The 27,144-nt window shown below is 66.1% G+C and overlaps 1 protein-coding gene across 2 annotated transcripts in view; it reads right to left on the reverse strand.

Moving 5' to 3' along the window:
- CACNA1H (calcium voltage-gated channel subunit alpha1 H) overlaps nt 1-27,144 on the reverse strand; it is a 92,678-nt gene that overhangs the window by 12,366 nt on the left and 53,168 nt on the right. Inside the window, exons 2-28 of one of the 2 annotated variants that reach the window (XM_040635586.1) lie at nt 18,472-18,583; nt 18,236-18,369; nt 17,757-17,854; nt 15,595-15,754; nt 14,567-14,885; nt 14,351-14,443; nt 12,554-13,346; nt 11,047-11,489; nt 9,439-9,590; nt 8,658-8,843; nt 7,920-8,037; nt 7,554-7,709; nt 7,278-7,368; nt 6,932-7,140; nt 5,361-5,756; nt 4,833-4,933; nt 4,599-4,722; nt 4,439-4,507; nt 4,151-4,335; nt 3,925-4,051; nt 3,644-3,769; nt 3,403-3,492; nt 3,024-3,216; nt 2,504-2,521; nt 1,065-1,216; nt 338-447; nt 77-210 (exon numbers count right to left, since the gene is read on the reverse strand). In XM_040635586.1, the coding sequence (XP_040491520.1) occupies nt 77-210; nt 338-447; nt 1,065-1,216; nt 2,504-2,521; nt 3,024-3,216; nt 3,403-3,492; nt 3,644-3,769; nt 3,925-4,051; nt 4,151-4,335; nt 4,439-4,507; nt 4,599-4,722; nt 4,833-4,933; nt 5,361-5,756; nt 6,932-7,140; nt 7,278-7,368; nt 7,554-7,709; nt 7,920-8,037; nt 8,658-8,843; nt 9,439-9,590; nt 11,047-11,489; nt 12,554-13,346; nt 14,351-14,443; nt 14,567-14,885; nt 15,595-15,754; nt 17,757-17,854; nt 18,236-18,369; nt 18,472-18,583 (4,889 nt within the window). The remainder of the gene's footprint in view (nt 1-76; nt 211-337; nt 448-1,064; nt 1,217-2,503; nt 2,522-3,023; nt 3,217-3,402; nt 3,493-3,643; nt 3,770-3,924; nt 4,052-4,150; nt 4,336-4,438; nt 4,508-4,598; nt 4,723-4,832; nt 4,934-5,360; nt 5,757-6,931; nt 7,141-7,277; nt 7,369-7,553; nt 7,710-7,919; nt 8,038-8,657; nt 8,844-9,438; nt 9,591-11,046; nt 11,490-12,553; nt 13,347-14,350; nt 14,444-14,566; nt 14,886-15,594; nt 15,755-17,756; nt 17,855-18,235; nt 18,370-18,471; nt 18,584-27,144) is intronic. The other variant, XM_040635585.1, reaches the window with a different exon arrangement.

Genomic DNA, 27,144 nt, shown 5'->3' on the forward strand with positions numbered 1-27,144 from the left:
AGGGTGCACGGAGGCAGGGTACTGGGCCTGGGCCCTGGAGCCCGGCGGCAGCGGGGAAAGACGGGCGGGCGCCTACCGCGGGCGATGCGGAGCACACGCATGATGCGGATGATGGTGGGGTTGATGGGCAAGGCCGCGTTCATCTCGATCTCCTCCAGCGTGATGCCCATGATGGACAGCAGCACGATGGCCAGGTCCAGCTGGTTCCACCTGGGGGTGGCAGGCGGGCTGAGCGCCCCGGGCACGCCCCACGCAGGCCCGCCCCGGGGGAGGAGAGCTGCGGCGCTCACCCACCCCACCCCGAGGGTCCTCCGCGCCCCGCGTCCGCCCCGCGCACCTGTCCCTGAAGAACCTCCGGAACCCAAAAGCCACCAGCTTCAGCGCAGCCTCGAAGACGAAGACGACGGTGAACACGTAGTTACAGTACTTGAGCGCCTCGTCCAGCGACTGCGAGCAGACCGTCAAGCTGCGGGGGCCGCCCGCAGCGCCCGCCCCGCCTCCCTGCTGCACGCGGCGCCGTGCCAGGCCTGCAAGGAGCGGCCTGGGGGTACCTGGTGGTTCTCTGAGCCCTCAGTGGGGGGCACCTGACCCCCACCCACAGCCCGGGGGGGGGGCCACACCAGACCCGGCTGAAACCACTCCCTTCCTCTGCGGGGGGACAAGGGCGTCCCTTCTCCAAAACACGGTGGGTGTGCAGATACAAGGGGAGCAAGATACAACGCGAACCACCTTCCACCTGCCGCCTCCAGCCCAGCTTGCTCCTGGGCAGCTGAACGCAGGATGTTCCCGCCGCCAGGGTTTCCAGACTGAACCACTGTGGGGAGGGTCTCCAGGCCAGGGAGCCCTGGGAGTTCCACCCGTTTTAAAAAAAAAGGTGCTTTGCTCAAACCGCACTCCACGCACCCGTAAACCCCAGTGAAGGCTTGACAGGCCGCAGACCGGGATCCCCAGCTCTGATCCGGGCCACCGCGAGTGCCAGACCCACCTAGGGCCCCCGGAGCTTGTGTCCCCGTAGCCCGTCCTGGGAGGCAGGCTGGGCGGGCATCCTGGGCGCTGAGCCCCACCTTGGGCTGGTTATAGTGCTCCATGGACATGGTGATGACGTTGAGGCCGATGATAAAGGTGATGAAGAGGTCCAGGTAGTGGCTGGTGCACAGTGAGTGGATGGAGCGGCGGGTGGGCGAGTAGTCTGCGTAGTAGGGCCGGCGCTGGGCCTCTGCAGGGAGAGAAGTCCGTGAGCTGGGGCGGGCTGCCTGTGCCCTGGGGGCACTGGGATGTCCCTGACCTCTGCGGGAGAGCTGCAGCATGGGGACTGCTGGGAGGGCCCTGGGCTTGACACGGGGTTCGCCGGAGCCTGGAGGAAGAATTTCTCCCACGAGTGGGGAGGGCACGCCTGAGTCCAGCTCCTACTGCTGGCTGGAACCACAGGCTGGGGGGTGGTCGAGGGGAGCAGATCGCCATCTGATCTCCTGGGGCCCTGACCCCAGGCTGGAGCAGTCAGGCCAGGCAGCTGAGAACCACCTGGGCTCTGCCGGTCCCCATCCTGACCCACCCAAGCTGGCCCTTGTGGTCCACTGTCCCGGAGCTCACGTCAGGGTGCAGACACCTTGATGATGAAGGAGCAGATGGGGGCCTTCCTGGGGGCAGGACCAGTCCTGTCCCTAGCCCCAGCGGAGCAGGCCTGCCATCTCAGTCTGGCACATGAGCTGCCCCGGTCACCAAGCCCACAGTGTCTCCCTCCTTGTCCTCCAAGAGCCAGTGGCCACTGCCCATCGTCGGGGCTCTGCCGGCCTCCATCCAACTGACACTGATGGCCATGACCCAAGAGCTTCTGTGCCCCGCATAGTTCTTTCCTGCACTAAACGTTCTGTCTGCAACCCCTCTAGAGCTTGTGAAAGTCCACTGAGCACTGGGTGAAGGCACAGCTACCACCACTGGAATCAGAAAACGCCTGGGCCACAGAAGCCCACGTAGGCAGTGCCCAGGGTGGCAAGAGCTATGGCTGCCCCGGATGGATGGCCCAGGGCCTGGGAGGGCAGGGGCTGATGGGAACCAACCCCTCCCTGGGACCCTCATGCCCCTGTGCTAGCGTGCAGTCACTAGAGAGCTTGGCTCAGCTCGTAAAGCCAAAGCGGCAGTCAGGCCAGAGCTGAGGACGCAGAGCAGCCACAAACGAGGTGTCCCAGAACGCAGCAGCCATGCACGCAGCCGCCATGCACGCAGCCAGGCAGAGGGACACACCCGAGCTTGGAGGCAGCAGCACTGACACCTGGCAGGGGAGCCAGCAAATCCTCTCCCCTCCCACAGACGCCTGGTGCCCCCCGCCCCCAGCCAACCCGTGCCCACCTGGCAAGGGACCCCAGCAGGCCTGGCACCAGCCTGCAACGTCCACCCCGCCCCACGGCAGCCACAGAGGAACCGAGGCCTGGCCAGCCCACAACCCCATGCGCTGGCTGGCAGAAGCGGGGGGCTAAGACATGCAGGGCGGGGGTGGGGCAGATACCTGGGCTGGGGAAAGTGCCTGGAAAGACAAGGAGATGATCTGAGCTGGCCTCGGTGGGGTGGGGCAAGAACACTCCCACGCGGGGCAGGGTGGGTGGGGACGCTTGGCACGCCCCCTCCTGGAAGGAGCCCTGTCTAACTCTGACGGTTTTGCTTGCTCTTCCCGAGGCCTGAGAACTCTCACGGGGGTGAACCTGACCCTACAGCGGTGGGCGGTGAAAACTGGGGATCTCGTTCGCGTCCTGTGCTGCTTGGGAGGAGACCCCCACCTCCTGCCACGCGGCCCTCCCCTGTCCTGGCCCCTCCTCGGGAGGCCCGGCCCCTGTGCAGGCCGCCTGGGACGGGCTGGAGGCAGGGGACTCCACCCCGCCGCACACGGAGGTGCTGCCTGGACGCCCACCACACCCGCGGGCGAGGGAGACCCGGGCCAGATGCCTCTGGGCTGCCGCCCGGGTCCCACAGGCATGGCTCGCGCAGGTGGAAGGGGCCGCCCGCCACCGCCGCCACCAGGAGCGCCTTACTCCTGCGTTTTCGCTCCAGCCTGCGCTGCCGCTTCTCCTCGCGTCGCCGCGCCTCCTCGGCCTCCTGGTGCTGCCGGCACTTGTGGAAATTCTCCACCACCACGCCCACAAACATGTTGAGCACGAAGAAGCTGACGATGAGCAGGAAGGAGATGAAGTACAGCAGCATCCAGGGGTTGTGGTTGGGCACGGGCTGCGGCACACAAGCGACACGTGGGTCCCCGCCCCGCCTCTTCCAAGAACGCTGCGCTCCGGGCTCGGAGCCCGGCTGGAGATTCTGAGGCCGCAACAGCCTCTTGGGCAGAGGTCCCTTGAGACGTCCTGCGCGCAGGGCACGGTGGGTCCCCGCGGGGGGCCGGGGCTGCCCCCACCCCCGTACCTGCTGGTCTACACCCACGGCGTCCAGCCCATCGTACATGATGTTCACCCAGCCGTCCTTGGATGACAGCACGAACAGGGACATGAGCGCCTGCAGGGTCAGAACACGGCCGGTCACCCAACGGCTCCGTCCACCGAGAGGCACCCGGGGGCCCGCACGACCCCCGCTGAAGACCGGGTTCCCGTTTCCCCAGAGGAGGGGCGCCAGCTGGCCCGCCCGCCCCCTCCCCCGCCACGCCCACCTGGCCCAGGTTGTCGAAGTTGTACTTGCGCCGCACCCAGCGGTAGTGCGCCGCCCGGCACTCGGCCTTGGTGGAGATGTTCCTGGTGTCGGCGCCTTCGCAGTAATAAAACTTCCCTTTGAAAAGCTGACCAGGGTGCGGAGGTCACCCCGCGGGCCCGGGGCTGTGCCCCCGGCCCACCAGACCCGTCCCCGCACGACCCTCTCCGGGCTGCCGGACTGCTGCGGACCGCAGACCACCGGGCGGCGGCCGGGACACCGGCGGGCAAGCGGGGCGCGCACCTGCACCCCCAGGATGCCGAAGATGATGAAGAAGGCGCAGCAAATGAGGACGATGTTCCCGATGGGCCTGAGCGACGAGATCAGGGTCTCCACCACCAACTTGAGGCCCGGAGCGCGGCTGATGACCCTGGACGCGGAGCACAGGCACGTCCCTGATCCCAGCCCGGCCGCCCAGGCCCCACCTCCGCCGCCCCGCCCCTGCACGACCCCGCCCCGCCCCGCCCACCGCAGGGGCCGCAGCGTCCGCAGCAGCCGCAGCACGCGCAGGATGCCCAGGATCTTGGCGCCCCCGGCTGAGGCCATGGCAACGACGATGTCGACCAGGGACACCAGGACCAGCAGCCCGTCCAGCACATTCCAGCTGCTCTGCAGGTAGGCGTGATCGCCAGAGACCAGGCCCAGAGCCACCACCTGGGAGGCGCAGAGGGGAGGAGCCCAGATGGGTGGGGGTGGGGCAGACACAGGAGGTAGGGGCTGCCGGGTGGGACGGGGCTGCTCCCGGGCCTGCCGTTACCTTCACCATCATCTCGACCACGAAGATCGCCGTGAAGATGTAGTTGGACACGCTGAGGAAGACGCGCTCCTGCAAGCACAGGGCGGTGGGAGGGGCCGGCCGCGCCCCTTGACCCGCCCCCACGCCCCGACCCCCGCCCCGGGGCGAAAGGGCGCCTCACGGTGCTGCCCGGGTCGATGTCGGGCCTCTCCAGTGCGATGGTGATACAGTTGAGGAAGATGAAGACCAGGACCACATGATCGAACATCTTGTGAGCAATGACCTTCCGGCAGGAGACCCGGAACCTGGACGGCGGGGTGGGGCGCGGGGACACTGACCACCGGCGCTGAACGCAGGGGCTCGGAGGGCGGAGTCGGCCCCATGCAGGCCCGCTCCCTGCCCGGGTGCCCCTCACCTGTTCTGTGGAGAGAAGAGGTACAGGGCCCAGGGCTCGCGGCTGCGACACCACGCGGGCTTGTAGGGTTCCAGCACCTTGCGCAGCCGCAGACAGCAACTCTGAGGAGGGAGGGTCGGTGCAGGTCCTCAGGGCCCCTCCGGGCCACCCAGCCCTGGGACTCCCAGCCGTCCCAGCCTCAGCCTCCCCACCCTGGCACTGACAAAGACTCATCCTGGGAGTCCATGGGGACACCCCCCCTCCCCAAGCCAACCCCCCTTGTGCAGAGCTGCCCTGTCCTGCTCTCCTCTCCACTGAGGAGCTCCCCCGGCCAGAGGCTGGGTCCACCCTGGGGCTAACTGGCTTCGGCACTCCCCGTGGATGAGCTAGGGCCACGTGGCCTGTGGCTCAGCCTGTCCTGCTGCCCCTGCCCCCGGCAAGGGATGCAGGAGACCCCACACATGACATGGCCCCAGTCCCTGCCTCCAGTTCTGCTATGGGGGCCGAGTCCACGCCAGGAAGGAGGCCCAGGGATGGGCCTGCACTCACATCCTCCATGTCGTCGTCAAACTCGGCCAGGTCCTCCTTGTGGCTGTCGATGCGCAAGAAGAACTCGGGGGGCAGGGCCAGCACCTGCCCGTTGCAGTCATGGAACTTGGCCGGCCGCAGGGGACGCAGGTCCAGGGCGCCACGGTGGTCCAGGGACTCGGCACGCCGCAGTGGGACCGGGCGTGGCCCCGGCGAGGCCCCTGACCCGGGCCTGCCGTCCTCCGCCTCCTCGTCCGTGCTACCCTTGCCCTCCCCGGACAGCAGAGACTCACGCTCCCCGCACTGGCTCCGCCGCTTGAGGCTGGGTGCGCGGCCCAGGCTGTTCCAGCTTGAGCGCCGGCTGCTCCAGGCACTGTTGGGGCCCCAGTGGGCACACGGCGAGCTTCGGAGGCTGGACTGTGTGGGGGGTGAGGAGTGAGCAGAGCCAGCCCCCAAGGGCCCCCAGGTGCCCTTCCTGACCAGTGGCATGGCTGTGGACACCGTGGGCGGCATGTGCATGGGACACCTCCTTCACTGGGCAGACAAGCCTACTAGGGAGCGGCCAGCGACAGGGCACTTCTGCGGCGCGCCTGGGGCACCAAGCCCGTCCCCAGCAAGTTAGAGACGCAGGCAGCGAGTGTCCGAGGGCCGAGCTGGGCTGCGGCCGGTCACCCATGGCCACTGTGGGCTGGAGGGCAGACACGGGTGCTTATCCACAAGCCTGGGGCAGGCTCGGGCCAGGCGTCCTCAGACCCCAGTCTAGCGGCTCAGGTCCTAACTGGCAGCGTCTAGCACTGGCAAAGACAAACCGAGCTGCTGTCTCAGGAGAGCGATTTGTCTCTGTGGCCTCGTTCTCTAGGCTGTCACTCACTCGGCCTTTTGGGGCCAGCATGGCTGGGCTTCCCCCCGCTACACTGCCCGTCCCCCCTCGGTCCCCAGAAGCCGGCCTGGATGCATCTGGTTGCCACACTGCTCGGCCGTGGCTTCTCTGGTACAGACACACGGTGCCCCGCGTCCCTGTCTGCACCCCCCGCCCACCCCAGCTTCCCCTCAGCGGTGAGCTTCTCCCACTCGGCCCACTGTCCCCGCTTTCGGAAGTGGCCGCGGGCCATGCCATGGGGACACCCCCCCTCCCCAAGCCAACCCCCCTTGTGCAGAGCTGCCCTGCCCTGCAAGCAGCATCTCCCGGGTCCGCGCGGAAAGCCCCGTGGCTCCCGCTTTGTGGGACGCCCGCCCGGCTTCTGTCGTGGGTCACCTTTCCGCCGTCCCTTCTGTTTCTCCTTTGATGTACGCTCTGTGCTCTGCCAGCTTTTACCTTTTATTTCCATTTGGAAGACAGACCCCCTGCCTGACGTTCCGCTGGAGAGGCAGGGGCCACGCGCTCCCACGTCTGCTCTACTTAAGCTTCTCCTGCAAGAGCAGCTGCTCCCAACTCCGCTTACGGAAACCCAGAGCGCTGTCTCCTGCACTTGGGGACGGGGATGTGTGTGGTGTGACTGGGGAGCGTGCAGAACCCACACTCGTCCTTGGAGAGGCCACAAGTACCCGGGAAAGTGAGGTGCCCTGAGGCCGGTGCAGGGAAGGATTCTTACCAGCGACTTCTGGTCGCCCAGCTGGGGGTCCACAGAGCTGCTGCTGCCACGCCGTGAGTCCAGGAGGCCCGGGGCCGGGTCCAGGTGTGGGGAGCTCTTGGGGGTGGGCATGGGCGTGGCCGCCGTGCGCATGATGAGGGGAGGGGGCAGGCTGCCTCGGCCCTCCAGGTGCCCGTTGGGCGTCACCGCCAGTGAGTACATCTTCATTTCTGGAGGCAGAAGGGGGAGGCTGCACCTGCATGGCTTCGGGGAAGGGAATCCGCTGGCCCGGAACCTCCCCACGGGAGTCCCAGCTGTCCCAAGGCGGGGCGGTCAGTGCCACCGCCAGCCCCACGGCCTCGCTCACCTGTGGCCCGGAGATCTCGGAACTTGTCAAAATCCTCCTCCAAGCGCGTGGATGCCTTGTCTTCGTCCGTGTCGGATCTGGTGGCATCCCCCTGTGCCCCGCAGGGCAGGAGACACGCTTGAGGCTCCCCCAGGCGGGAGCCATCTGTACCCAGGCCCCCGGCAGCCTCCCCAGGGAGGCTCGGCCTCGAAGTTACCGCCAGGGGCAGGGGCGGTGGCTGCAGGATGGAGGAACCCACCCTCCGTGTGGCAGTCTGGGCGGGACCCCATCTCTCACCTCTGCCTGGAAGCCCTCCACCAGGATGGCCACCAGCAGGTTGAAGAGCACGTAGTTGCCGAAGGTCATCAGCGCCACGAAGTAGAGGGCGGCCCAGGATGAGGTGGAGGCCATGCCGTTGTAGAGCACGACATTCCAGTCCTCCTGGGTGAGAATCTGGGGAGATGGGCCGTGAGGCAGAGTGTGCCCCAGACCGGGGGAGAGGGGGCGCCGGCCAGCCCGGGGCGGGGCAGGGGCTCTGCCTCACGGCCTCTCCACCGCATTGGCCTCAGACAGGCCGAGGCACACACTCTGGGGCTTCTTGGAGCAGGACGGTGGTTCTCCAGGGACCGCCATGCCCATCGGGGGATGCCTGCCAGGCTGTACCTGGAACACGGTGACGATGGCCCACAGCAAGGAGTCAAAATTCTTCCTGTCGGGGACCGTGTCTCCGGTGTCTGTCGTCAGGCTGAACTTGCAGCCAAACAGGTGCATGCCCAGGATGCTGAGGACAGGTCAGGGGTGCGTGAATTCGGGGAGGGGTGCGGGGAAGCGGGCAGCAGGTCACCTCCCACAGACAGCTCTACCATGGCTTCCCCACTGGCCCGGACCGCAGCCTTCCGGTTTACGGGGTCTGGTCCTGCCGCCCACGGCCCAGCTTTCCAAACGGTCGGTGGCAAGACTGAGGCTGGGGTGGGAGGGACCCGGGGTGCCTGTGTCACTCGGCTTCCCTGGGCCGTCCTCTGCCCCAGCCCATCCTTGAGGCTTGACCCCAGGCCAGGCTGGCTACCAGCAGGCACTCGGCACATTCCAGCTGAAGCTGTGGACCCGGGCCTGGCTGCCCCCACCCCTTCTCTGTTCTCCTCGGGGCACCGTCCCTGACCCATCCATCTGGGGGCCCGTCCCATCTCCCCATTCAGCTGTAAGCCTGCAGGGCGGAGACCGGCCTGGAGTCCTGGCACCTGGCCCGGAGTGCGGACGGTGCCAGCCAGTGACGCGAGCACGGGGCCGTCCGAGCTGCAGCCTCTGCAGACGCCTGGGGGCCCACGACCCCAGCCCCGGAGGACGGGGCGGGCAGCGGGAGGGGCCCTCCTCTGCCCGAGGGCAGGCAGCAGCTGCGCCCACCTGAAGATGAAGATGAAGAGCATGAGCAGCATGCAGAAGGTGGCCACGTTGTCCATGGTCTTCATGAGCACCACGAGCTGGCGGCGGAGCGCAGGCATGAAACGCACCAGCTTCAGCACCCGCAGCAGCCGGAAGGTCCGCAGCACCGACAGCCCGCCGTCCGCCTGCCCGATGATCTCCCAGACGCTGCAGGCCGGGCCGGGCGTCAGCAGGGGCTGTCCTCCTCCCAAAGCGGGGGTGCGGCCGGAGCCACCGCGGCCCGCCTCGACCCCGTGGCCATGTCCAGGCACCCAGGGGGCTGAGGACCAAGGCGGTACCGCCAAAGCCTCCCAGTTAACCACTGTCCCCCAGAAGCTGCCGGAATGCGGGCTCTGGCCTTCCCTGTGCCTTTTGGGGATGGCTGTGCCTACCCTCCTCCCTGCCTGGGGGGGTGGGCGGACTCCGAGGGCCCTGCTTCCTCCCCGGGGACAGTGACCCCAGATTCTCCTATTCCTTCCTGTGTTGATTTGGCCACAGCAGACACCCCAGAGGCGAGCTGGCCTTCCTCGCAGGGGCTGAGGCCTAAGCGACCTCCAGCCAGTGACTGGGTGCCTACTCTGTTCCTGCAGGGAACAGCTCCCCTGTGTTCTAGAAACTTCTGAGATGCAGTGGACTGCAAGTAGCTGGGAGAGGGGAGGGACCGGGTCCCAGTGACAGCCTGTCTCTGACTGGGGCTCAGCTCTCTGGGGGGCGTCGGCCTGACCCTGGAGCCCCCCAGGCCCCGCGGGAGACGGTGGACCACCTGATGACCACGATGATGCCGTCGAAGATGTTGTAGGGGTTGCGGATGTAGCCCAGCGGGCCACAGGCCAGCAGCTTCAACAGCATCTCCAGGGCAAACATGCTGGTGAACACGATGTTGCTGATCTCCAGGGCGCTGGTCAGCTCGTCCGGCTGCGGGCGGCGGGGAGGCCGTCAGTGCCCCCTGCGGCTCCACCCCGCCAGGGACGCGGGCTCACTGCCCCGGGGAATCCAAGAGCAGGTAAGGCTACACGGAGGCAGCCATTCAGAAGCGACCTAACCGGCTGCCGTCTGGAGGAGACGGACCACAGCCCGCCCGGCGCTCCCGCCCTGGCTGTCCCCGGCTCCCCGGCCCTGCCAGACTCGCCCAGCAGCACGTCTGAGCACCGCGGCCACTGCAAGCCACGGGAACTGGGCCTGGAGCATTTGCTCCCGGATTCCAGGGTGGGCACGGGGGAGCCCGGGGTGCAGACGGCCCAGGTGCCGCCTCTGATCCCTGCTGGCCTCACCCGCCCCTTCCTGGTGGCAGAGGTTCCAGGGGATTTCTTACTGGGGACATGCTGACTCACCCGTGTGTGTCTGCACGTGTGCACACCCATGCTAGTGTAACATTTCCCCATGCGTGTGCACACCCGAGCGCTTGCCAACATGTGACCTGCTGTGTGCACACATGTGTTCCTGTCCACGCGCACGCATGCCAGCACGTGCGCACCTGCGTTGGCAAGCTTTTCACGTATGCACACGTACGTGACAGTACATGAGAACGTGTGTGCGTGCACACGTGTGTATGTGTGCGGCAGCTCTTCCTCACCAGGGACTCCCCTGAAGCCTCCCCATGTCCCTGCCCGGGCTCCCCCCCGAGAAAAAGACTCCCCACACAGGGTCTGCTGAGGCTACCACTGCTCGGATTTTCCCCCGATTCTTTAAGAATAAAAAAATTGCTTATCGGCCAGAAAAGCACCAAGAGTGGGACACAAAAAACTCCCATTTGGTCACCAAAAGTGAGCTGGCCTGGTCCCTGGAGAGGACCCCTCTCCTTGCCAAATCTGGCTGCTGCCCTCCCTGCTGTGGTCCCAGTCCAGGGCAGGGGCCGGGGAGGCCCCGTGTGCACAGTCGACAGCTTCCACGGCTGCTGGGGGACCGGACACGACACCACTGCCTCCTCCTGGAGGCCACTCCCCACTCCAGCCTTTTGTGGCCACCAAGGAGCATCCAGTGGACACGACCAGTGGTCCTGGCTCTTGTAAAGGAAGCCTCCTCTGTAAGAGTTAAGCCAGGGGCATCCCACCCTCAGAAGCGCCACTGGGAGGCCTGGTGGATGCCCTCGGCCCCTGCTGCCTCTAGATCCCTGCTGGCCGCCTCGGACCCCACATGGGGGAAGAGCCTTCCCACGGGAAGCACGGCGTGTCTCTGTGTTCACTACCTGACAGACACCAGCCCAAGAAGGAGACTCGAGCATCTGCTGAGTGACGTACAAAATCCTCCCGCGGCAGACCGCATGCACTCCGACCCCGCCCCTGGCCCCACCCCCCAGGAGCCCATCAGCGGGGCCCCACGGGAGGGAGGACGGGCTCCCCGAGGGTCGTGCTGGCCCCGCCCCCACCCTCACCTGCTCATGGTACTCGACGCCCATGCTCAGCGTGTTGGTGAGGATGGCCACCATGATGCCGCGGTTGAAGTACTTGCTGTCCACGATCCGGCACAGCTTGCCACTGAAGGTGGCCCAGACGTGGCCGAGCCCACCCTGCTCGCCCGGGGCCGCCCGCCGCTGCGCCCGTGGCCGTGCACCGCCCTGGCCTGCCGTGTCTGCCGCCGGGGGGGACCGCATGGTGTCGCGGCGGTCCCCGTGCCGCACGTCCTGTGTGAACTCATACACCGCGTTGCCTTCCGAGCCTCCGCTCTCGGAGTCGCTGAGCTCGAAGTCGGGGTCGTCCAGGGCGCTGGCGCAATACGGACAGTTCTTCAGCTCGCAGGTCAGCGTGCCCGCCTGGGGGCTGGGAAGGGGGCAGGGCACGCTCAGGCCCGACAGGCGGCTGGGGGCCCGGCCCAGTCCTGCAGGGAGAAGGGCACAGGCGGGGTCAGGCCACAGCCCAGCGGAGGCTCCCGTGGGGTAAACGGTGCTCGCCGCACACGCGGGGCAGACACACGTCATCTGCCAGCAGCTGCGCCATCCCCGGACATGGAACGCGAGCCCCTTTCTCGTACCCACGTTCGACAGGTGGAACTAACTTCGACGTTCTACCTGATCCCATGTGTTTGAACCATCATCGCTCTGACACGAGAGAGACACAAAAATCACCCAGGAACCACCATACACCGTTCTCTCGTGCGCAGTCTCTGGAGCCAGAGGCGTGTCTCACACCAACAGCACGCCGTGGCCTCAGCGCGCCACAGCTCCAGGGCCCTACGGAGCAGGCCGGGCTGGACGTGCACACTCATGGTGTGCCGGCTCACACACACCCCAGACACGCCGTGGCCCGCGCCCCTGCACACAGCAGCTGGGAAGGCCTCACGGTCTGCGTGGGACCCGGCGTCCCTGACTGCCTGTCTGAGGGGGTGCAGCTGAGTCCCAGCTGGGAGGGACCATGAGTACATCGGGGAACACCCTGGCCCTTTCCAGACCCTCAGGGGCTCTGTGACCTCAGTTTTACTCTCCCCACCTCCTGCCCCAGCATCCCCACCTAGAAAGGGGACCAGCCAGTCCACCAAAGTAGCCAGTCACAGACGTGGCCGTGTAGTCTCTCTCAGGGCCAGGTGGGGCAACGGGACACAAGCCTAGAGATCACGGGGCTCGTTGGTCTTGGAATTCTCGTGTCCTAGCTGGCAGAGGCGTGGGTTGCCCTTGCACTGGGGCTGCTTGGGGCTTGCTAGAGGGTGAAAGGAGCCCCAAAGCCCTCTCTCCGGGCTGGCACCGCCAGAGCCCAAGATGCCCGGGCCCCTCCCACTCCCTTCTTATGGGGCTCAAAAGGAGACAGGAAAAAGCTGGGCTCATCAAAGTACCCAGGGCCTCCCTGGGGAACACACAGGCGGCAAAGACATCCCAAGAGTCCTGTTTCTTCATGGCTCACCCAGCCCAGGTCCCACCTCCTCTCCACGGGTGGGGGCAGGGTTCTTACCGTGTTCCCCGACCAAATGCTGGATCTTTTCGTAGGGATCAGCGCCCCTCAGGCTCAGGGGGCTGTGCTCTCCGGCGCCTGGAGGCCCGCTGGCCCGCTTCCCCTTGGGCCCGGGGCTGGTGCCGCCTTTGCTGCCCCCTGCGGACGAGGGCAGGATGGTGGGGTAGTTCATGGCACCCAGCCCCGTGGCCAGTTTGAGGCTGGCGGCAGCCGCGGCCGCGGTGTGTGCCACCCGGGCCCTCTCCTGCGGCCCCTCCACGTGGCAGTCTGCGTGGTACACGCTGTGCACCGACTCGGCATCAGGGGGCTCACGGCCTGGCAAGGGTGGCGAGGGCAAGGTCCCGGCCCGCACCAGCCTGGTGTCCCCAGGCCCGGGCTCGGGGCCGGGCCGGCGCGGGCTGCCATGGCTGAAATGGTAGTGGTGGTGGTGGTGGTGGTGGTGGTGGTAGACCAGGTGGTGGACGGAGGCGGCGTGCCTCCCCGCCCGCCTCGGCCGGCGCCCGGGGCCCTGGCCGTGCAGGGCGCCGCTGGGGTCCACCTTCTTGCGCCAACGGCTCTGCCAGCGCGCGTAGAGGCGCAGGCTCCGCCTCTTGACCTTGCGGCAGATGTGGCCCATGTACTTGAGCAGCTCCTCGTAGCAGCTGCCCGGCTCCGAGAAGCTGGCCAGCGTGCTGTCGTTGGACAGGTAGCGCGCGCGCTGCTCCCGCATGAGCTGGTTCTCGCGCTGCTTGGTCTCCGAGAACTGCGTGGCGATCACCACCAGGCACAGGTTGATCATGAAGAAGGAGCCCACCTGCGGCGGGCGGGCAGCGGTGACCTCCTGCGGCCGGCCGCGACCGGGGAGGCAGGGAAGAGGGGCGCGGGCTGTCAGGGTTGGGTAGGGCAGGCAGCCGGGGCGGGGGGCGGCTTCTACACGTCAGTGACCACCTCCCCGAGGGAGCACTGAGCCCTCCTACGTGCTGCCTGCTCTCGGGGCCACGGACACAGCCAGGAGTGCAGCCGGTGTGGGCACCCCATGACGGTGGGATCCCCGCGACGCCGAGCCCCAGCACCCGCCCCGGGCGGCTCGGAGCAAGTGCTCCCTGTCCATCTGGACGGCCCACGTGGGGACGGGTGGGGTCACGTGGGGCGGGGGTTGCGGGAAGACCCGCCTCCATCATCTGTATGGCTCACCCCCTCCTTGCAGGGCAGACCTTCCCAAACCCCTCAGCTTCATTTCCTCCAAGCGGGGTCACCACACAGCACACTGCTCTGCTCCGTGCTGTGGTCAGAGACGAGGAGGCAGGACGCCCGCCTGTCTCTGTTCACAGCAGGGTCCACGCAGACCCTGCCCGTGACACCCCCGTGTCTGGAGGCCTACGTGCACTGTGGAGGGCTGTGCCTGGTGGGGACACCTACACTAGAGAGAGCCGTGCCTTTGGAGCAACCTGTTCCGAGGACGGCTGTGTCCGCAGGCCCGGGAACACTGGGGGGGGCTGGGCCGTCGGAGGGCCTGGGGTGCTGCCCGAGGCCTCCTGGAGGTGGGCTCCCCCCACCTACCTCCCGCTAGGGGCCTGGCTCCGCCCCCTGCCCCCCACGGGCAGCCCTGGCTCTCTGCTGCTCAGCACTGCAGCTCAGCCAGCAGCGGAGGCTGGGACGATGTGGTGTCGGGGGGGGGGGGGCAGGACGACGCCCACCGACAGGGACTCTCGGGGTCTGTGGCGGGCTGTTGCGCCGTCAGCGCACCTCCACCCACAAGCACTGGTGGCCGTGAACGCCCCACCCAGCCCCCGGGACTGGCCCGGCGCCCACACTCACGATGATGAGCAGGATGAAGTAGATGAAGTTGTAGAAAGAATGGGCATCCATGACGTAGTACATTATATCCACCCAGCCCTCCAGCGTGATCACCTGGGGGGGCAGGCGGCTGCACACACGACGGCCCCGGGAGGGCACAGGGGCCTCCTCGCCCGCGCCCCCCGCTCCCCTGCGCACGCAGTGCCCCGAGCCCTCAGCCGGAGGCCCGGGACCCACCTGGAAAATGGCGATCCAGGCGTAGCCGATGTTGTCGAAGCTGATGGCGCCGTTGTGGGGGTTGGAGCCGCCCGAGCGGCACACATTGTAATACTGGTTCCAGTTGATGCAGGCGTTGCGGGCGGCGCCTACTGCGCCGTCAGCCTGCGGCTGCCCGTAAGCCTCCCAGCCCAGCGTGCACTCCACGCGCAGCTCCCGGCGGCTGGGGATGTGCGAGCACTTCTGCATGCCGTTGTCTCGGCGCGAGGAGCAGATGAAGGGGTTCTCCTCGCCCTCCTCCGTCTGGTAGTACGGCCGCAGGAAGGTGAGGTTGTTATTTCTGTGGGCGGCCGGGCGGCAGACCGGAGAAACAAAGAAAGTGTGAGATACAGGGTTGGGACAGAGGAACACAAGGAGAAAGACGGGTGGACAGAGACAGTGAAGTGGACATTCACAGAAAGAGAGACAAAAGCACACATCAAAACAAAGATGAGAAACGGAACAGACCCAAGACAGATCCCCAGCTAGGAATATTCTAAGACGGGTGTGTCCCCAGAAGTAGGGCGGGAAGAAGAGAAGCCGGCGGGGGTGGGGCCGGAGGAGAGGAGCCTGGTGGGGGCGGAGCATCTGGGGTGGGGGTGCTGGAGGGGAAGAGCCAGCTGGGGGCGGAGCATCTACGGGCTAGGCTAGAGGGGTGGAGCCTGGTGGGGGCGAGGGGAGAAGCCTGGTGGGGGTGGGGCTGGAAGTGAAGAGCGGGCTGGGGACAGAGCATCTGGGGTGGGGGTGCTGGAGGGGAGAAACCAGCTGGGGGCGGAGCATCTAGGGGCTGGGCTGGAGGGGTGGAGCCTGGTGGGGGTGGGGGCGGAGGGGAGGAGCCTCCTGGAGGCAGACCAGCTGGGGGCAGAGCAGCTAGGGGCTGGGTTGGAGGGGAGGAGTCTGATGGGGGCGGAGCACCTAGGGGCGGGGCTGGAGGGGTGGAGCCTGGTGAGGACACGCAGGCCGCAAGACCCCTTAGGTGTCCCCCCCCCGCCCCGCCCCACTCCCCGCACCTGGCAAAGGTGCTGTCCAGGAAGCAGCGGTTACGAAGCAGGCCGGCCCACAGCTGTACGCCCACGATGCCGAAGATGAAGAAGACGAAGAAGCAGAGCAGGAGAACATTCCCCAGCATGGGCAACGTGTCCAGCAGCAACGTGACCAAGATCCGCATGCCTGCAGGGCCGGGGAAGAAGTCAGCGCAGCGGAGCCCTCCCAGGGCCTCCTCTAGCCCCCCACCCCACTGGTGGGCCCTGAGCCCTCCCGTGTTCTGGCTATCAGCAACTCTGGGGGGACCTGCATTGGGTCCCCACACATTCGGCAGGCCCTGAGGGCCAGTGACGCCTGTGGACCAGACCTACATAAAGGAGAGCAAGACTGTGGGCCTAGAAGGTCTCTGGGCTGGTGGAGTCCAACAGCCCCAGCCTCAGGGCCCGCCAGGAGCTCAGGCTTTGGGGTGGGGGTTCAGGGAGCATTTCTCCCCATGCCCTGCATGAATCACACTGGAGAGCCCTGCACTGGAGGGAGGGACCCCCAGGAAGGGGGCGGTTTTCTGAGAAACACTTTTGAAGCCCTGTGCCTGGGGGCTGGATGAACGCAAATTAATGTGGGAGTGGGTCAGCCAAGCCCTATGTGGCCCCCACTGACCTGGGCCTATCCCCTCCCAGACCTCAGCAAGGATGCCTCCTTTCCCCAAACAAGCAAGAGCAGGGCTAAGGCAGCAAACTGCACGCTGGGCCAGGGGGTAGGGGGCAGGTGCCGAGGCCTCTGGGAGCAGTGCCCCGGGCAAATGGCAGAACAGGCCCCTGGGGTCACAGGGGGCGAGCCACAGCCAGGAGCGGCACTGAAGTGTCAGAAATGGCCAAGAGGAAGATTCATGAGGAATGCACGGATCAGGAAACCCTTGCCCGGGACAGATATCGGCTGGCTCAAAGGGTCAGACACGACCCAGGGGTCAGAGTGAGCCCCAGGCATCCAGGGAGATGCGACCCTAAATGTGACCATTTGGGGTTCCTTACAAGGAACATTCAGGCCTGTCCAGGGCAGACTCCCTGTTTGGGATGGCGGGTGTCCCCAGAGGAGGCCAGGCTGCTGGCGGCAATGCGGGCCACTGCAGACATTTAGGCTGAAAAGTGAACATCTATGGAGATGGGCTGCGTTGCCACCACACTGCGCTCACAGGTGGGCCCAGGTGGGCAGGCAGTGTGTGCGGTGGGGACCGGGCACCGCTGGGAGCCGCACACACCACCTCACCTCACGCGGCCTCTCTGAGGTACCACTAATGAGCGGCTGTGACAGGTGGGAAAATGGAGGCTCAGAGAGGCTCGGTAACTTCCCCAGGCTCACACAGCATCTGAGGCCCGTCTGACCCCTGAGCACAGAGCCAGGTGGGCAGATGGAAAAAAGGCCCAGGGGTCCCACAGCACAGCACACCTCCATGACACCCGCCCTCTGGTGGGGCTGACAAGCCCAGGGAAGAAGTACCCGTCCCTAACGGTGTGCAACTTCTTAGGGGGAGCCGTGGGATGAGCGCTGACTGCTCGGGCCTGGTGCTGAGGACACCAGGACTCGGGCCCAGTGGCTGGGGAGGCTGTGCGCACACGTACGTGGTATCGACACGCGGTACATGCAAACCCGTGCACACACGTGGACGCGGCCCTTAGGAGGTACCACGGGCACTGCCCTCCTGCCCAGGAAAACTAACAGCAGTGAATACTCTGACGATGGAAAAATCCTAAACCAACCCCCGTGTGAGGACAGGCCGCTCTCCAAACACGCAGCCACGGGACTTTCCGGAAGCTTCTCTAGGCTTCCCGGAAGCATCAGATCCCTCTGGAAGAGTTAGGGCCTGAGGTTCCCCAGCATCTGTCAGACAATGAAGCCCCGGGGCCCGTGCAGCCCCCCGTGTTCCCCCCAAATGCTGTGTAGATGGGGAGTCTGAGGTTAGCCCAGCGCACGGGGCGGGGGGGAGCCCAGACCCCGCACAGCCTGCCTGTCACACCCCAACGTGGTCTGGCTTTGCTGTGTGCTCTCCGGAAAAGAAGTGGCCAATCTGCAGGGGCCCGTGGTGAGTGGCAGCAGGCCTGCCCCCCTCCCCCAGGGCTGGGGTCTGGGCTGGGGAGTCCGGAGAGCTCTCCGTAGGGCCGGCAGGACACATCCTGGGGCAGAGGTCACTCACTGGGCACACGGTTGATGGCGCGGAGGGGCCGCAGCACACGCACCGTCCGGATGGCCGAGAGGCTCACGCTGTGTCCGTCCAGCGAGTACTCCATCATGCTGGGGGAGGGGCGGAGGCGTGGAGAAGCTCAGGGGCCGGGCACCGGCCTTCTCCAGGGCACTTTGCCAGCCAAGGCCGGGAGGCCAGGTCTGCGGGCCTCCCTGGGGAACCCCTGGGGCCCCTCCCCGCTCACGGGCCATCTGTGTCTGTCCCGCCACCCCCACCACTGCGGGGCGGTGTCCCGTTCCCCCGCAGAGGCGGCACCGGCCCCCCACCCCAGCCGCTTCCCAACGTTGGTTCCAGCGGACCCCTGCCGAGTGCACCCCCGTTCCTCTCCCTGAGGGGGGCAGGGCTCCCGGCCAGGCTTGGTCAGATAGCTGCCACTGCGGGTACGAGGGTCTCCCGGGCCAGCCCCGGCGCTGGGGGCCAGGGGTTCATACCCCGCCATGACGATAAAGAAATCCAGCCTGTTCCACGTGTCACCCAGGTAGCACCTCTGCCCAAAGAGCCCCAGGGCAATCATCTTGACAATCATCTCCACCGCGAAGAAGGCGAAGATGAAGTCGTCGAAGGCCTGGCAGGAGACAGGGCCTGAGAGCCAGTCCTGCCGGCCGGTCCCCCAGGGGCTGGCCACGGCCAGCAGGCCATCCGCTGCCCCGGCCGCGCCCGGGCCCACCTCCAGGATGCTGCAGCGCTCCGACTGACACCCGACGTCCTCGCAGGGCCGGAACATGCCCAGGGTCACACAGTTGAGCATGATGACCAGCATGCTGATGTGCTCGAACCACGTGCGGCGGGCGCCGAGTTAAGGGTCAACACTGGAGGCTGAGACGCGGGTGCGGGGGAGCGGCAGCCCGGGACCCACCCCCAGCACCCGGTCAGCTGGGCCTGAAGAGGCAGAGCTGCGACCCTGGCCGCTGTGTGCAGCGTCCGCGTGCCCCCGCGCGGGCCCCCAGACAGGGGCTGGAGGACAGCCCATGCCCCTCTGCCAGGCTCCCCCCAACACTGGTGCCCCAAGCTGAGGTCGGACACCCAAGGAGCCATCTCACGGGCTCCATCCAGCTGGGCTCCAGCATGTGCCACAGACGCGCACGCAGTGTGAGGGACTGTGAGGATGGCCCCGCGCTAACCCCCACGTGACTCCAGCAGAACGAGGGTGCCCCGACCACAGCTACCGGGATGAGGGACGAGAACTTCCGATCGGCTCAGCAGCTGGGCGTGGGGACCCGCAGCCCTCCTGAGCACCCATACCAGTAGGGACCCAGGAGGACCCATCCTCGCCCCTCCCCAGCCTCCCAGTGCCAGAGCGGAAGCTGTCCATGGTAACGGCCCCGTCCAGGCATCTCCGGCTGGCGAGAGGGTGTCTGGGGGGGTGGGAGCCCCGGGAGCCGGCTCGGCAGGGAGCGCTGCAGTCCCACACACTGTGCCTCAGGGTCCCTGGTATGGGGACCAGAGCCCACCTCGGACCTCCCGGGAGCAGCCACCAGGTGGCGCCGGGGCTCCATGCAGGGTACATGGCGGCCCGGCCCAGGGTGGCGGTCTCTGCAAAGGGGTGCACCTCATGTCCACACCCTGCTTGGTTCACTAGGGACTCGGGGAGCTCTGTGCTGGGCCGGCTGGGTCAGGCATGAAGAAGGGCCAGGCTGCGTGGGGCAGCTGGGGCTCCATGCAGACCCTGTGGATGCCGATAGGTACCCCTCACAGCCTGGAAGGCTTGGGGGCATTCTGTGCACCCCACACGCCATCCCCACGTCAGGATCCCTGGACCCGTGCCCACCTGTGAGGTGGGCTTTCTGTGGGGCTGNCTGGGCTGCAGAACAGGCAGGAGCCCCAGAATCTGGGGCTGTGGTCAGGGTGCGGGTGAGGCCTGGAAGGCGAACAGGCTCAGAGACAAGGGGCAGGAGGAAGGTTGGGCCCTGTCCTTCATCCTTCGTCCTTCGCAGGGGTGGGGGCAGGGCCAGCGGCACACAGTACAGCCCGGTGCCAGGCCGCCACCACCATTACGTTCCCGCCCAGAGAGCCGTAATCATGGTGAATGGGGTTGGCCGTAACAAGTGCCTGTGCCGTGGTCTGGTGGCGGGGAAACAGACACCAGCTTCCAGCTACAGCAGCACCCGGACCCCAGGCCCCACCCGCAGCGGCCTGGCACACGCGCCTGCTCAGGGGCTGGCTGGGACCGGGGCACCCCTGTGGGGTGGGCGGTGGGGGGCCAGAGAGCTGTGGCTGACGGCTGCACCCACTTGTCCTAGCATGGCTCTATCGGGGCATCTTGGGGGACCCTGCACAGACCCGGTCCCAGGCTGTGTCATGGGAAGCCTCCTGACCTGTGTGTCCCTTAAGTCCTGCAGTGATACCTCTAAGGAGAGAGGTCCGTGCGTGTCACCGCGGGTGGGGTGTTCCCAGTTAAACAGAATGGCTCAGCAGACCCCCCTGCAGGAGACGAACCCCCCACATCCCTACGAGGCACAGCAGGGGAGCAGGAAGTTCCAGATGGGTGACAGTCGGAGGGCAGGTGATGGTCAGACAGTATGAGGGGGGGCATCCCACCCCTGACCCAGACGGACGCAGGTGCATGCTCCCCCATGCCCCGCAGGGAGGCAGCGCACACCCGCCTGGGGCCCCCAGTGTGTGCACCCAGCCAGTGGGGGTGTGGGGGCTGTCTGCCCCTCTCTGTCCCAGCACACCGAGGTCTCCCTGGACTCTGAGTGCTCCCCTCTTCCACTCCTGCAGACGTCCTGCCCCTGCAGGAGTTCTCCAGCCCAGTCGAGCCCTGGCCCCCAGCCCCTCCTGTCCACCGGTATCATTCACACCCACCTGGGACTCTTGTCTCTCCAGCCGGCCGCCCGATTTCTCCCCAGCCTGTGCCCATGCTCACTCAGATCGCCCAGACCAGGGAGAGTGGCCTGGAAAGAAGCCCACCAGCTGCCCTTGAGCCCCAACCATCACTGCTACCCCCCCCCCACTACTTCAAGACACTGAGCCACGCCGTGGTGTGGCCCGTTCTGGGCAGAGCTGGGGGGATGAAAGGGGCAGGTACAGGTATCTCCTGGTCTGGGGGATTCTTGCAGGGCACCTGCCCCAGACCTCAGAGCTGGCATCAGACAAAGCTGAGGACCTCCACCCTCAACAGTGCAGCAGACCTGTCTAAGCCCTGGGCTCCCCCAGGCCAGGATCCACGACACTATTCAGGTCAGGGGCTGGCAGGGGACCCTCACTCCCCAGGACAAGCCATAAACCAGGCCCCCAGCAACTGGAAAGACAGCCCTGCTCGGGGTCCCTGAGCTGGGGTCCTATCTCTACATCTTCCCACACTGCTGACAAGCAGCGCCCACCCACCAACCTTGGCTTCCTCCTGACTGTGCTGGTCCTATGGGCCATGGCCTGCCTGCCCCACCCCTGAGACACGCCCGGCAGACTCAGACCCCCCATGGGGCAGAAGCCCAGCCGGGAGGGCATGAACACAGGTTCATCCAAGAAGTGGGGACACTACTGGGGTGGCTGGGATAACCAAGCTGGTCAGCATGACCCCAGCACCTAGGAAGTTCTCCATCCATCCCCAAGAGCCCTCGCCCACTGGAGTTACTATCCTAATGATACAGCCTCTGTCTCTCCCCCCCCCCCACCCCAGACACACACCTGGGAGGAAAAGATCCTGGGGTCCTGCACCCGGGCCCCAAGACCCTGCCTTAGTCTGTGTAAAGGTGCTCACGAGTACGCACGGACACCCCCGGAGCCGCCCCGCACCTCCTGTCCTGGCCAGGAGCTGCGGAACCACGGGGCTCCAGCGGCCCTGCAGATGACCAGGGGGCTCTCCAGAGACAGGGCCGGCCGGCCCGGGGTCACAGGGCTGGAGCAGGCCCCTCCCATCCCACCTTAGCGGGCACCTGAGGACAGGCCGGGCCAACCAGCTCCTCACCCAGAGCTCAGTGACTTCCGGAGACTTAATTACACACATGGATTTTTGGGTTTTAATTAAAAATCCTTTAGGTTTTGAACTGACTTCTACAAATGAGAGTCGATTTCCACGGTGGGTCCAAGGAACCCGAGGTCTCATGCAGCCAGGACGCAGCAGCCATGCTGGCACGGGGAGGAGCCATGGTGCCATGCAGGGCCCGAGTCCAACGCTGAGTGACGTGGCCTCTGCCACAGGACCCCAGAGCCCCGGGAGGCTGTCTGGCCGCGAGCCCCCTGACCCACATCTTTGACTACCCTGACCCCAGATGATCAAGCTCCTGGAACCTCCCGGGGCCATGGGTGGGCCTGCCCCACCACCCAGGCTGGTGGGGGGGGGCCTCATAAATGACAGCCCCACAGAGGCTTGAGGACAGGTCCCAGAGTCTCCCTCAGCACTGGGAGCAAAGGCGTCTGTTGGGGGACCTCTCTGGCGCCATGCCCACCCTGCGAGCCCACCCTTCCAGCATATTCCCCCCAGCCTGGCCCGATGCCAGCCCCTCCCAACGCCCCCCTCCCCTTCAGGTCTTTCCAGGCCTGGTGGGGCTAGCAAGTGCCGAGCCAACGGCGCACCACCTTCCCACTACTGCAGCGACGGCCAGGCCTCCCAGGCCGGGCTGGAGGAGCGGCCCAGTCCTGTCTTGACGCTCTCGGGGCCAGATTCATGGCCTCTCAGACCAGGGCTCCAGTGCACCCCACACAGACACCTCAATGCCAGGCCAGCGGGTGAGGAGGTGGAGTCAGGGGCAGCGCCAGGTGACCGCTGTCCATGGTGCTGAAGACGCCCTGCCCCGGGGCACGCTCAGGGCTGGGAAGGAGGCTCTGGACAGGACACTCGCTGAGCATCCCTGGGGTGCTGGTCACCCTGACCTGGCTTTACTGGAAACCACCCTCTCATTCTCAGACTCCCAGCTGGTTAAGCCAAGCACACTGACGGAGGCTTCGAAGACGATGCTGGCCTGAGAGCGCCATCTCGCGCTGTCCCTGACTCTGGGCACTGGGTGGGGACGGCCTGCAAGTGGGGGTGACCAGGGCAGGCACGGTCATCTCTGCACAAAGACACCATCTGCTGGGAACAACAGAGGCTGCTGGGACTGGGCCTGGAAGCCCAAAGGGGCTCATGGCCACTCAGCCCACATTTCGGGGGCTGTCGGCCCCTCACCGGCAGCTGTGCCAACAGGGGACCCTGACACTCTGTGACCCTGCCTCTCACCAGTGACAGTGGCTTCCAGAGTCCTGGAACGCGGTGGGGGTCCCCACAGTGGTGGGGGTCCTCACAGACTGTGTGACCCGAAGGGTAGTCCTGGACCTCCGAACCAAATCCTCTTTGTTACAGGCAGGTCCCCACGGCCACCCAATCCTGCTGGCTCAGGGCCCCCCAAACCATGGAGTGGGACATTTCTCCCCTTGCCCAGCTCGGAGCCAGAGGACGTGAGCCTGATCCTGGACAACAGCACTATCAACCGCTCACGCTGAGCCTGTTTCCCCAGCCATACAATGGGCGTGATGGCGGTCATCTTTCAGGTGCTGAGAGACGCGCCCAGCAAGCTCTGCGTCCCCTGTCCCCTCCCTCATCCTGACGATGCCACTTCAGCTCCTCTGGCTGGCCGCGGACACGGAGGGAGAGGACACTGTGTTTTTGCTAGGAGGGCACAGACGGGAGAGCCCGACACCCCTTGCTGAGAGATGCAGACTGATGGGGGACATGGAGACTGGAAGGCTGCGGGGAGTGGCCACGATGCAGGCTTCGTGGGGACCAGGCTCTGACCCCCCACGTGGGCTCCCTGAGGGGCTGTAGTGAGATCACGTGGACAGAGCTGCAAAGCTCTGACTCTGGAAGATGCGAAAGCCCGAGCAGGCCAGCCCCGCCTGCCACCCCCCAGAGCAATGTACTCCGCCAGCGAAACTCCATTAGACCAAATCCACAACTGCTTGGCCTGACTGTCCCCGTGCCCGGGAAGGCGGCGGGAAGGAGGCGGCACAGGGTGGGATGGCCCAGAGCCTCCAAACTCTCAGGCTGGCATCTGTCTCCTCTTCCTCACGGCCTTGGTCTGGGTCAGGCCAGCAGCCTCCCGCACCTCTCCGCCGTCCGTCCTATGCCCATGGCAGCCACCATCCCCTGCCCCCCGCCAGGATCTCCTGATTCGGGACATGGACGAGAGGCAGCCCTGGGCCATCCTGATGCACTGCCGATCAGGAATACTGAGCCCAGACCCCCAGTCCAGGCCCTCAGGGACCAGCCTCTGACCTTGGTGGGGCCTACAGTCTTCCTGTGTGCCGACAGGCAGGGGAGGTGTAGGGATGAGCTCAGCTAGTCCAGGGGCTCCACATGCACGCGCCCCTGCCCCCATACACACAGTGGCCGACCGACGCCCAGTACTCTGTGCCAAGTGCCCCCCCCCCCCAGCGGACGCTGGTGGGCAAACCCTTCCTTGCCCTGGGGGAGGCGGGACGAGCCCTTCCCTGCCGCTGTGCACACGGCCTGCTGCGCCCTCCTCGGGCCCCCCAGCCTTAATTCTCTTGAGCATTCAACCTTGCTTCTGCAATTTGTTCAAGGAGAAAAGCCTATGTTTATTCATGGGGGAGAAAGCCCACCCTGCAGGAGAATTCAATCCCGGGCCACTAACGAGAAGACGTCTGCAGTACCCCACACAGCTGAGTGGGCGGCTGGAGACAGAACTGCTCTGGGGCGGGAAGAGATGCCCCACATGGGACCCAGCCAGCCGCAGACCAGATCCCAGGGCCCACTGGGCAGCATGGGAGACCCCCAGACCCAGCCCACCTCTCAGAGCACAGCGCGGCCTTCCCCAGCCCCTCCCTTCCCCAGCCTCTGCACGACCGCTGAGACCAGGGCAGCTCCAGGGAGCCAGGGAGGCCGCCCAGGGGGTGCGTGCGGCCAGGCTGGTGAGCCAGGAAACAGTGCTGGTGACTGCGGAAGACTGAACACCATAACGTCTCTACGGACAGGGTGTGAGGCCGCAGGGAAGGCCCTGAGATTAGCACAGAAACCCATCCTAGGTGGACGGAGCAGAACACAGCAGCAGCGGGAGACCGTTCATGAAGACAGCCACCGTGCAGAGGCCCCCTACCCCAGAACACAGGTGGACGTACGCGCATGAGGAGGCACAAGGAAGTGCTGGGAGAAGCCGTCGTGCGGGGAGCCAAGGCTTGGTGTGGGGAGCGGGCGAGATGGGGCCCGGGCTGTCCCCCGCCTCTGCCCCCCTGGGCCTCCGCAGGGCGCGTGTGACGGCAACAGTGAAGCGTCTGGAAGCCCAGGCCCGTCCGCATGGGCTGTCAGCACAGGGGAGGCCTGGGGAAGGGCCCCTGCCCGCCAGGACAGACACTCAGCCCCTTGCTCACAGTGGCAAGAGTCCACGGGCCTTCTGCTCCGCGCCCAGCTGGCGAGCCCACCTCCCGAGGTTACCAGAGCAACAGACTCGCCACAGCCTCCTTCCCGGCCCGGCATCCAAACAGAAAGCTGCGTGTTTCTATCAGAGACGCACACCATTAATGGCATGGCTTCTCCCAGACCAGCCTCGGCACAGGACCTACTCCTCTGCACCACCGTGGACCCGACCGGGCCTCAGTGAGCACCTCCAGGGGCCCTCAAGGGGGGCATGCAAGATGGACCACGGCTGAGCTGGGCAGTGGGGCCCTCTCTGGACAGCGGGGTCTGCATGCAACTCCGATGGCTCCTGGCAGCTCCCACCCAGGGGCAGGTTCCAGCCCACTCTGCAAACTCCTCCAACTGTCCACCCTGACGTTCGCACACGGCTCGGCAGCGCCGCCCTGAGCACACCCAGAAGTGAAAACGGATCCTCGGACACACACGCACGCATGCACACACGTGTTCCCAGCAGCAGGGCATGAGATAACCAAAAGGTGGAAACCACCCCAATGTCCACTAACGCACAAAAGCACATGGCCCATCTATGCGAGTGATCCCGCCCAGCCCACACCGACACCTGCTACAGCCCGGCTGAACCTTGAAAACGGGACACTCAGTGAGAAGCCCGACGCACGGACAGGGACTGTCGGACTCTGTCGACGACGCACAACAAACGTGGACAGACTGGGGACCGGTGCCTGCCAGGGGCTGGGGAGTGAGAGCTAATGGGGACAGGCTCCCTTTGGGGTGATGGAATGTTCTGGAATAAGGGAGGGCTGGAGCTGGCACCACACTGTGAATGCACTAAACTCCCCAAGACTGCCACACTTCAAGACGGTGAATTTTACGGTACGTGTAACCGTAACAATCTGTGTATTTGGGGTTTTTCTTTTCAACGACCCCATCTTGCTGGAGTCCCAAACCCATCACTGCTGTCACTAACTCACAGGGTGGAAACTCAGACCCAGCACCAGACCTCCTCCCGGCTCCCCTGCCTCGCAGGCCCCCTGCAGGGCACAGCCACCCCCCGACTCGGGGCAGACGTGCTCCCCAGCACTCCTCATCTTCCTGGTGGCCCCCCACCGTAAGTCCAACTGCCCACGGGGAGGGCATCCGAGGACGCCTCCCAGAGCTCCCCAGTGGCCGGGGTGACGGGATCGGGGCGTAAGGGGCGGCTGGGGCCGGGGTGGCAGCAGACACCCACCAGGCAGCCACGGCAGAGCCTTCGAAGGCAGAGCAGCAGCTGCAGGCCGGGTGCTAAGGCACTGCCACTTGCCATCCACCCTGGGCCCAGTAACACCCGTGACCCACAAACCGGGCCTGGCCCCACAGGGCACCCCGGTCCTGGCAGGGTCCAGGGCTCTGGCCCACACAGCAGGGCCTCAGGAGGTCCACACCTGTGCGTTTGCCAATGATGCCCCAAGCCTAAAGGCACCCAGGCCCCGGCTGGAGCCTCAGGCAGGGGTCCGCTCCCCGGGTCGGGGCCCCGGTGGGGACCCCGCTCTCGTGGCAGCCTGGCCTCCTGGCGCTGACTCCATCCCCAGAGCACGGAGGCCCCTTAGGCAGAAGGTGTGGAGCGGAGACCTCTGTGGATCCCGCCCATGACCCGGCCGCCAGCCTCCACCTCGCTGTCCGTGGCTCCCCCGAGGGGGGAAATGTGACACATTTCTGCCCCAGCCTGGGGGTTGGGCACAGCCCCTCAGGACAGATGGACCTTCCCTTGTTACTAGGAACACAACACTCCTGCTTACGTAATGAGTGATACAGCTGACGGATTAAGGCTGTTTCTGTACTGACGTGTTCGCCTACAGACCAGGGGCCTGGGGGAGGTGGGACGGGCGTCTGGCACAGGTGTGTACGCACCTGCTCACACACCTGGTCCCCAGGGAGTAGCTGAACGCTGCTGTGGCCTCCCTGTCACATGGGACCCCAGCCGGCGGGTCTTGGGACCACGGACCGCTGCGGTGAGCGGTGACACCAGCACGGCCGAGGTAGGCGGTGTGGGGGGGG

The sequence above is a fragment of the Ursus maritimus genome, unplaced genomic scaffold (assembly GCF_017311325.1).
Source record: "Ursus maritimus isolate PB19 unplaced genomic scaffold, ASM1731132v1 scaffold_2, whole genome shotgun sequence".
Classification (NCBI taxonomy): Eukaryota; Metazoa; Chordata; class Mammalia; order Carnivora; family Ursidae; genus Ursus; species Ursus maritimus.